Source organism: Liolophura sinensis, chromosome 7 (genome assembly GCF_032854445.1).
Source record: "Liolophura sinensis isolate JHLJ2023 chromosome 7, CUHK_Ljap_v2, whole genome shotgun sequence".
Taxonomy (NCBI): domain Eukaryota; kingdom Metazoa; phylum Mollusca; class Polyplacophora; order Chitonida; family Chitonidae; genus Liolophura; species Liolophura sinensis.
Window position 1 is genome coordinate 56,821,665 of NC_088301.1, and position 10,524 is coordinate 56,832,188.

General features: G+C 39.2%; 1 protein-coding gene across 1 annotated transcript; it reads left to right on the plus strand.

Moving 5' to 3' along the window:
• The first annotated feature begins 1,782 nt into the window (after positions 1–1,782).
• LOC135471535 (transcriptional regulator ATRX homolog) lies at positions 1,783–10,037 on the plus strand. Its single transcript, XM_064750801.1, has 3 exons — positions 1,783–1,921; positions 7,829–7,909; positions 8,580–10,037. Exons 1-3 carry the CDS (start codon positions 1,844–1,846, stop codon positions 9,150–9,152), a joined length of 732 nt encoding a protein of 243 aa, XP_064606871.1. The 5' UTR covers positions 1,783–1,843; the 3' UTR covers positions 9,153–10,037.
• The last annotated feature ends 487 nt before the right edge of the window (positions 10,038–10,524 follow it).

The window sequence follows — 10,524 nt, forward strand, 5'->3', positions numbered from 1 at the left end:
AGCGTGTACTGACGGTGACTCATATCAGACGGGTACTGGTAAACTTGACAAATTTTTACGAACGAGTTGGTGCACATTTTCCTAATTCTTAGCCATTCATCGATCAATTCATACGTCATTCGCCCTGATAAGAATTTACGCCTTCCAAATTAAGAATCGACTTCGTAGGGACGGCGACAGTAACAATGTGTAAGGTCATCGTAGGTGTTCCCAAATAGCCTTAGTATAGTAACCAACTACATGTATACAGAATGTCAGACAATCCGCTTTCAAATAACAAACTTTCGGTTCAGTGAAAAATGTATAATCAACTTAGCTAAAGAAGAGGTTAAATTAAAATCGTTTGGAAAATCTTGTGAACATAACCACCGGAAGCTGTGTAGGGGAGCACAAAATGTGAAAATGGTATGGCACATTTCCCTTCAGTAGTTACTAATGAACATTGGAATCTGTGTATATAGTTACTCTGTAGTATGGTAAAATAAAACTGGTAGTGTTTGTAGAACAAATCAAAGTTTTCTTGAACAGAAAGAACATTTAAGTTCAAATGGAGTCAAGTCATGCATAAGTCATTGGTGGGTAAACGCCGCATCTTCAACATTGCAGCAATATTGTGACGACAGAGTTCGACTCGAAGTTTATTCTCATTCCATATACAGTTCTAGTCCTAAAGGTTCTACATGTCGGCACCATTGTGTTATGGTAAAATATTCTGCCCTATACATGGAACTTTCCAGACCAGCAGTAATCACTTAGGAATGTTCATATTGGTCTATATACACGATAACCTGCAGATGATCTTTCGCTATTTGCACACACAGCTGTGGCCAAAGCTCTTATATCATTGCGTTGTCCTGATCCTCTACCATGGCATCTGGCTGAAATTAGTAATAAATGCTACAGGGCGTCATACAAAGCATGCAGTTTTGAAATATATCAACCTTTGCTGACTTGTATTTAATATGCTGTCATAAATCGCATTATGATTCTTATGAGAGTATAGTTAACATTACCAACCTCATGAGATTTTCTGGACAATAATACTCTTGTTAAGCAGGATGGGACAAGAAGAGAACTTCAGTTTTAAAGTGAGGAATCACATAAATGATCTATACAACGTTGATGAGGTATAGATCAACAGTCATTGTTTGCTTAGTGGTTTTTCAAATCTTTTGTACATGAATACAAACAAATATATATCCCTAAAGTCAGTTGAATCAAAGAGGTAATGAGAGTTATAATAAACAAATTGCATATGTGAAATACAAACGTTTCGAGAAAATCGCCTTTAAGTGCATGTTTCGAGGACATTCTAAGCTTTACAGAACTGAGTGAGAGATTATGGATGTCTTTGAATCTCATACAATAAATCAGTTTTTACACGTCTCCAAGGATCAACCCGAGGAAAACTGCGCCCGACTTAATTTTATATAGCAGAAATACCGTTTACTTAACAGATAATTTACACATGCTTTAATTATTCATAGAGCTATAATGTAAATGTACTCGAACATATGTTAAAACAGGTGCAATGATGATTTCTGTTGGGGTATCGCCCTCAACCTGGGTATTCATTGAGGGGCCGAGAGCGTCGTTTAATGTAGCATCATTATCTTGTCCCAATGTTGTCGCAGCGATGGTGCACACATTACAGTCGTATCCATCTGCATGGTGGCAAGGGATAATTGTCTTGTCGCTTAGCAACTGCCCGGGGCTGCTTGAGAGGTGGATAATTTATGCCATATAAGGGCTTGGGTGTAGGCTACTGTTCACTGTGTTGTGGAAGCTGTGACCAGTGCTGTTATAACTCCGCTAGCGTTCACAGGGAAATCACACAGTCACCATGAAAAGGTTCGGCTTGACAGAGCTGTTCTGTGGACTGGTTCTTGTGGCCATCCTGGCCGATGCTGCTTTGACCAAGGTGAGACTATAGGGGAAACATAAGGGCACTCTCCTGTGAAAAACAGCATAGCATATCTAAATGGTCGGACTCGTGTCTCTATTGTATGTGACGCTGTGTATATACCTAAGCTTAGTGTAGGATCATGACCTTTTGCAATTCCCCTGAACAAACCACATGGGAATTACACTCAATTATCCGCGGGGTAACATTTTGAACAAATTTAGATCAACTATACAGCTAGTTCAGTATATATAAATATACTCTAACGTGCTAAATGGAGGGTCTGCCATTTTCCTTCTTAATGGGTGCTTGCCGTTTGGCAAATGGCGTGGTAAATCAGTAATGCCTGTAATCAATGCACTTTATAGCCCGTTTATACAATGTAAAATAGGTCTCGCATACTTAATACTGCATGTATATATTTGTTGGTCTCACACTACAAATGTAGAGGACATTATGTGGAAGTTCCTAACATGGATCTTTCTGGAACACCGTGATGGTCCATTTTGTACATGGAATAACTGTACTTATGACATAATGCTACAGAAATAATTTTAGATATTGAATGATGATATTAATATAAATCCTTATCTTTCCAAAAAGACATTTCAAACATCCATTTAGGCGTACCCATTGATGTCCGTTTCCGGCTAAATGTATAATCAGGCGAATACTGGATAGACGTATTTTGTCTGAAGAAAGTATGGACGCATCATCTCACATGTAACATCATGTGAGACTACAGGTGTCACATATAACATCACGTGAAATGCCAGATAGATTTTTCTGAAAAACATGAATGTCAATATAAAATCAAAACTAACAATGTTGTTTACACTTAATAAGTATATTGGAGTTGATAAGACACAAGAAGTATAGGAAATAAAGATATTCGGATTTTCATAGACTTATTTCCCATTCATTTCCGTTATACTAGTTCAGATTAGGGCCCATTTCTATTAGTGTTTTTGACAGAGTTTCTCCAGTTTTCATAAACATAACAGTACACAAAGTCACATGGTCCAAGATAAGATGTAGGGTTAAATCTATGCTATTAATCTCGGCATTGAGTTTTAAGAGTATGAAAAAGGGAGGTTATGCAGCAGGTGGAATTAAGCGTGTTTTATTAATGAATGATCTCGAGCATAGGCCAGTTCATGGTTTGTTATGGTATGCTGGGAAGAGATCGTTTTCAAAAGATTTTGCAGGGTATGACTGGTTAAGAATACCGGTACATAACCCTAAAATCTGACTTTAATTGTTTGACATATGCGTTTGGAAAAAATGGTTTAGTTAGCGTACCTGGAGATATTATGTCCATTTGCCTAATTAAAGGGTTGACATATCTGGAGGCTATCCCAGATTCATTATTTGACTGCAAAGGCCGATATGATGATATCAGACCTCACCAAACGATTTATTTCTGATTGTCAAATGTGTCAAATTATAAAAAGCAATATGTATACCAGTTCATATGTTCACAGAAAACATTTTCTTTGTTCGTGGTTCTTTTTTTTTATTACTGTGTACTCTCCTAAATTGATTTAGACCTTTGGGCTACTAAGCATTGCGATGGGTATGATAGTCATATCGCTGTAAAGTTGCCATGCTGGAACATTCATATCTCTCATCATACTCTGGCAATGTCAGCCAAGCTTGGTGATCTCCGATATTGTTCGCTGTTGTCTCAATAGGCTGAGAGGTTGACATCAAACTAAACCATGTCATTATTTTCAGTTGTCAAATGTGTATAATATTATAAAAAAAGATCTATTGACCTTCATATCCGGTAAGATTGCCATGATGAAATATGCGTGCGTTCTATGATGTACTTTATGGTATGGTATTGTCCCTTTAAACATGTCGACCAAGCACTTCGCTCATCACCAGTGTTCATAACGTCATTCTGTACGCCTGAAGTAACCTTGGATGGTGCCGTAGTTGATGCGATTGTGAACACACGATGATGGCCATCTTAGGTTTCTAGCCTTTGTGAATGCAGCTGGGGAAGCGTCAATGTTCTGCCGTAATTATTCAGTGCTCTGTCCCACCATGCATAATAAGCCATGGTAATAAGATGAATACAGAGGTGCGCAACCACTGTGTTATGTATTGCTCTGTGTTAAAGTACGAAACTTGTTGACGACGCATTGATTTATGCTTAAATGTCAAAGCCCACTGGCCTTCTGTTGCTACCGAACAACCACATATTGACCTCCTGTGCCACGAGTCTTTCTGCGGAAGACACCTAGCTCATAATAGTTCCAAGCAGTCATCAATAATTAATCCCCGCCACGATGTCATACGTAGCTGCCTAGGAAACCAAACGTATAGGCCTACTGATCGACCTGGCAGTCAAAAAAAAAAAAATAAAACACCAACCACATCTGATATGTGTTCATGAAGTGATGGAGTTAAGCTGCTTGTTTGTATTCCGACAGGAGCGAATTTCACAAAGCGTCGCCATCTTTGTTATCTCGTGGCTATATGCGAGAACATTATTATTGGTTTGTGCTAATAAAAGGTTTTCCGGAACAATGCCATACATACCTATCTTGTCCAGTTTATAATAAAACTGAAGGTATTGTCAATAAATAAATACACCTGAAGTGAACAAATTACAGAAACTAGAAAATATACATTTCGTCTGAATAAATCTCCTGTTTATTTATATTAGGATTTTGTAAAATTTAATCACGAAATAATGTTTATTTCTGAGTGCTCAGCTGAGGTCCGTTTTATGACCCTAGGACCAGCTCTATCCATCATAATATGCATTTGTTGTTGGCTGGCTAAGGATATTTTCCAAACTCAGTTTGTGACTAACCACTGGAATTTAGAAATTACGAACATAAAAAGTGGATGTAAACTGCCATGACAAAGACGACAGTTAGTGATTACGTCTAAAATTAGGACTCAGTTTTCAAATCTATCACCATGAGTGATCGAGGCCACACATTAAGTCCAAGTTCACAGCTGTAGACGGTTCTGTGATAGCGGGACCTCCGTCATATTGACCCTCCTCCGTAACCTCTAACGCGCTGAAATCCAGACTCATACAGCTTCCGATCCGTGTGGTCGACGAGGAAATCAATCATGATGTTGAAACTGAGTTTATGGATTTCCTGCCAAGAAAAGCACCCTCTAGGTGTTTCTGTCATCGAAAACCGAAGCCTTGGTCTCTCCTGAAATAAACCCGTTATAGTTTCACCGTGTATAACCCAAAGACAGACTCTACCGCACCCATACCAAAAGCTGTAATTAATTAAATTTCTAAATTGGTTAAATGTAGAAAACTTGCCTTCTTTGAAGTTAATAAGATGATTTTGATTGTTTGTGTATTTGGTATAAAACTTGGTATTCCCGGGTCAAAATAACCCGCACATGCCGTAGGCCTATACCACGGTATGCATTGTACAGTTATGAGGGTATCGTTAGTATCTGGCACAAAAAGATAAAACACATACAAAGTTAGAAAGACGGAATTGTGTCTCTTATCCACTTTGAGTTACATGAATTGTTGATTAAGAGAGTGCAATACACGTGATGTCATTCAGTGCAAGAAGCTATGTAAGATAGACATGTTAAACACCAATTTAATAACTAAATAAATAAATAGGCATATTCTCGCGAATGGATGGTCTGATTCGTAAAGTATTACCCCTTATAATCGGCGTAGCTTTAGGACAAAAAGGGACTATGTACATATTTTTCTCTAGCGCATACATATATAGGCTTATGTAGAAAATGAAGACATTATCGAAATATTCGCATCTCTAAATCTTATTTATGTTTTACAAAAGGCTGCAGGATTGACAGTGCAGCACAGGCCCATCGCTGTAAACTTCCATGGACAAATGCATTGTAACATGATTTCCGATGCCATGTTTAAAGCGCTCCTTTTTTCATGAGTAACAGGACAGTTAAGCCACAACTTACACTTTTTTCACACCATCCCTTTTGTCTGATGATGATTTGTCTAGCTTATCTACATTCAAGTCAGGGAATGAGGGGCTAATGAGATAATCTGATATGTCTGTTGCATGCATGTATTTATCCGCCTGTGTTAGACGTCCCACGTCCTCCACTTTTCCATTTGATGCTGATCATATCGGATGTGAGTCATGCACCATTTTTGATATTGCTGACAGCTGCCTGAATTCTCAGCCAGCTAACGCGATGTATGGGCCAGCAAACCCCAATTCGCACCACGTACTCAGGCTCTGATCAGCATTCGCTTAACGATAGCTGGGGCAATGTTCTACAGTTTGTTCGATGTGAAGACTACCAGTTGTTGCTTAACATTGAAAGAAAGCATAGCGGAGATGTTTTACGTAACGTCATTCAGCTGTTCCCTGAATAGGCCCAGTCCACGCAGTCAGAAATGTATTTGTTATTAGATCTGCCCCCAGGGGAGTGTTATTAACCTATTTGTATACATAAATATATATGATCTCTGATGCAGTGGCGTTTCCCATTGTGCGATATAGCGCATCACTATAGATCAGTTGAGATTTTTGTCCAATATACAATTTCCTCCCCTGATAATAGGACCCAATATTGTTCAGAAATATACAGATGCTAAATATCATGTATGTATGCAGATGCAAACTGTTATTCACTGGCCTGTTCACTCAGAGCTCATCGCACAGAATCCTTGTCCAACTGCATCCCTGCCAGTGAAATCGATGAGGACGTAATAGGACTCAAAGCCGCGTAGAGCAGTTCTGATACCGGTATATTAGATTTTACCAGATACGCTATCCTGTGTGTTTCTGGGCCTAGCTGTTTGGGTGAGCACTGTTTGGCTGAGCAGTGTGGCGACGAAAGGCCCAGACGCCTGTTTCCATAGACACCTCCGCCAATAGTCTTCAGGATGGAATCCATCAATCCCCAACCTGGATTTACACACACTACCTCTGCCCTAGCTATATTTGAACCTTGATAAATGAACACAGTCTGCCATAAAACCCAAATTCATCTAAAAAAAACTGTGCGAAAAATAAGATTAGCAGAGAATATCGACTTTCCCCACCGATAACGTGTACTACAAGTAATATAAAGCGATTTTTTTACACATAAAAATTGTCTTACTAATATTCTGTTTTCGAAAGCAATGGCACTGTCAAGGTTTTTTAGCCTTTCTCATTCACTAATCAGTACCGGTATGTAAAAACCTTGCATGCCTAATACGAACCCAACTTATTATGTGTGCCCATACTATTATGAACTTAAATACAAATACACTGGCGGTGTCTGTAATACATACATTGATGCGAACCCTTAAATATATAGTGTAGACCTGTATTATAAAATACACGTGGTCGATAACAGGGCACAAACAATCCATGAGTGAATGTATGACCAGATTATGGTGACCATGCTCATTAAGTCCTAACCGAAAATGCAAGCTACAGACTGAGTTTCGTATCAGGCTTACAGCTAGTCATTACATAACTGTTGACGATGAATGTACACGAAAAAGCACTGTCACGAACAATTTAAGATTTGTACTTTTTTTCGGGTTTGGTGTGCGGAAAATTGTCGGAAAGTTGCGACAAGCGTGCTTTATGTAGCAAAAAAAGCGACAGTCCCATAATTCCACGTTGGCCAAAAAAAAAAAAAATTAGCTAGAATTAAGTACAGAGTTTTAATTGATTATGATTTTGAATTGAAATGTTTGTTAACACATGTGGACAAACACAGTTGGATGTGACGATTTATGAAAAGAGGAGTTCTAATGTTTATGCATATCCTGTTATTGAATATACATGTAAATAACTTCTACAAAATAATGAAAATGCCTTTTAATGAAATAACTATATCTTTGATGAGTCCGTTTTTGAAAGAAGATTATGTGACTTGGATCTGGTTGAACTTTACACAATTTTGCTTTAAACTTGTTTTACTTCCATCTGTCCCCAGAAACAGCGAACAAAGAGGGAAGCAGAAGTTGCCGAGAGCGTCCAAGTTGATCGCGAACTTCACCGGGCGAAAAGACTGGATGTAAGTTGGGGGATAGAGTATCTGCGCATTCTTTCTATTTTCTTTTAGTTTTAAGACACACTGTTCCATTACTACAGCTAGAAGTTATATGCTCTTTAAAGGACACACAGAATCGGCTCCGATTCGCTGAGAGGTAGCTTTCTGGGTAAACCCTGCAGTTTTCGTCAGGCTTGAACAAGTCTATCATTCATAAAATGCTGCTTGTGCTAGGCATGACTGAACTTGCCTATCTTTCACACAAGCCACATCAGAATCGATTCTGTATCTCTTTAAGAGGAAACAAATTTCTTCCATACACGTATATGCGCAATGTTTACGAGAATTCGGTGTGTCAGGGTATTGAAATCTCACGAGACATTCCTTTACAAGGAGAGACTGAAGCCTACCAAAGTGTAATTCTAGATACACCACAAATAAACGTTGAACTGGAGAGGGCGAATCCCTGTGTGGATTTGACGAATACTGTGGCAGTTAATACCCATACAGATGCCATATGCCAAGATCTTTATGAGGTGCATGCGAATAGGCAATGTTTTCCTTTCTTCTCGCAACCAATACTGGTGGTTTCGAATAAAACATATTTTACCTCTGGAACTGCAATACGATAGTGAGTGTGTCACCAGCGAGATAATCAGCTTGACGTAACTTTATATGCTTTATTTCCTTACAGTTAGCTGGCTCTAGCCATGAGAAAACCCTGTCGAGAGTAAAGCGGCTTGAGGACGAGCGAGAGCTGAAGAGGTACAAACGACAAAAGCGCCATATTGGTTTGATCAAAAAGGCTTTGGAGCATGTGAAGAAGCGAAGCGTTTCAGCAGCAGAGTTGAAAGAGCTTCTGAGGGTCAAGCGAACCAAAAGGGATTCTGGCCGTGCCTTAAACCGAATGAAGCGAGGCAAGAGCAAAAGTAACAAGGTGCATAAGAGAGCAAAGAAGAGTCTGAAGCGCAGAACGATTACTAAGAGAGATATCCAACTAGCGCGAGCTCTGCTGAGGAAGAAGAGGACGGAACATAGCAGAAAGTTGAATGCTATTGACGACAAAGTCCGGACCGTGAAGAAGGACGGAAAACACGCACACCAGGCAGAAAAGAAGCACCACGTCAGACGACACAAGGAACCCCAGGACGGAAAGAGCGATTCCAAAGCTTACAAGAAAGACACGCGGTCCGCGGAGAAAAAGTCAAAGAAGCACGTTAAATCGAACAAGAAAGAACACGATTTGAACCGCGCAAAGCGTCATTGACGAAATGTGATATACATTCTTAGACCGAGTGATACGATATCGGGCTTGTAGTGCCATAGCCCAAATCGGTGTAAAGCGGTAACCCCAATATTAGCTTGTACATAACGCTGCTTTTAGTGACTGTATATACGGAACTCTTGTGCGATTAATCTGTGTAGGTAGGTCTATACCTGAGGTGTCAACCTGTAACAAGATTGCAGTGTTCTGGAATATATATTTCCTATTCTACCTATGAAAATGACAAAATTTGATTGCTGTGGACATGAGGTTTTCAATCTTAATCAGGTTCAGAATATAGTCGCATACCCTGGCTGTCATGTGTATATCTCCTACAATTAAAGTGATCTTTTTTAGGTGGTAAATATTAAAATCTGGCGTTATATATGATATCGTGACTAAATTGCCAACTAATGCAAGCTCTGTGTCCTGGCCAGATTCACATAGCATGTCGACACGTATCTAATGGAATTCCACAACAGTGTAGCACCTAACAGATTTGCATCATCGCCGCCAGTTCTGTACTCTATTAATTATTCATGTACTTTTATATTTCCTATAGTTTATTAATTTTATAACATTTGAGGAATGAATTTATTGTTCACTTATATCTTGACTTCGGCTAATTTGTGCTGTGTATAACAACTTGGAGTAAGTCACATGTACAAAGAGACTGGCACACCGGAAATAGAATAATTGATCTGCTGGTATCAGTGCATTGTGTGTTAAATGTTACTATCGTAGCTCCGCGCTGTATTTGGAAGACCTATACAGGCGTCTCATGTTGCTACTCAAAAGCTATATACTGTACAGTCAGCTATATCCAACATCTGTCGTGACTACTGTACATAGGAAATAATCGCACAATAAAACATTTTATATCTAACAGCATCAGTATTGGAGTTTAATGTGTAGATATTACATATACTACAAATAGATTATGAGGACTTGTATTGTCAACCTTACATGTATACATGTACTGAAAGTATGTGTATTGTCATTTGTGCTTCATAGCCACTAACCATCCAAATAAAACATTGACCCGACTGCCACTACATCTATGGATCCGGCTCTCCTACATAATGATATAGGTTGTTATGACGAGATGACAATTGCAAACTCTCTGACATGAAGGTCAGAGGTTGGGGTTTACCTGAAGCTTGTATATCACCTTCTGCAAAGATGCCATGGCTGTGGAATGTTACCTGTCCAGACTTTCTTAGACGAATAAGCGAGATTGTAAGAGAGCAGGGCTTAGGGAACAGGGTTATGGAATCCTTTAAAGCGTCACGAATCCATCAATGGTACAACGCCTCTTTATACTGGGCTGGCAGGCATCATAGCCATAGAGGCAACCAATGGTAAACCATACACC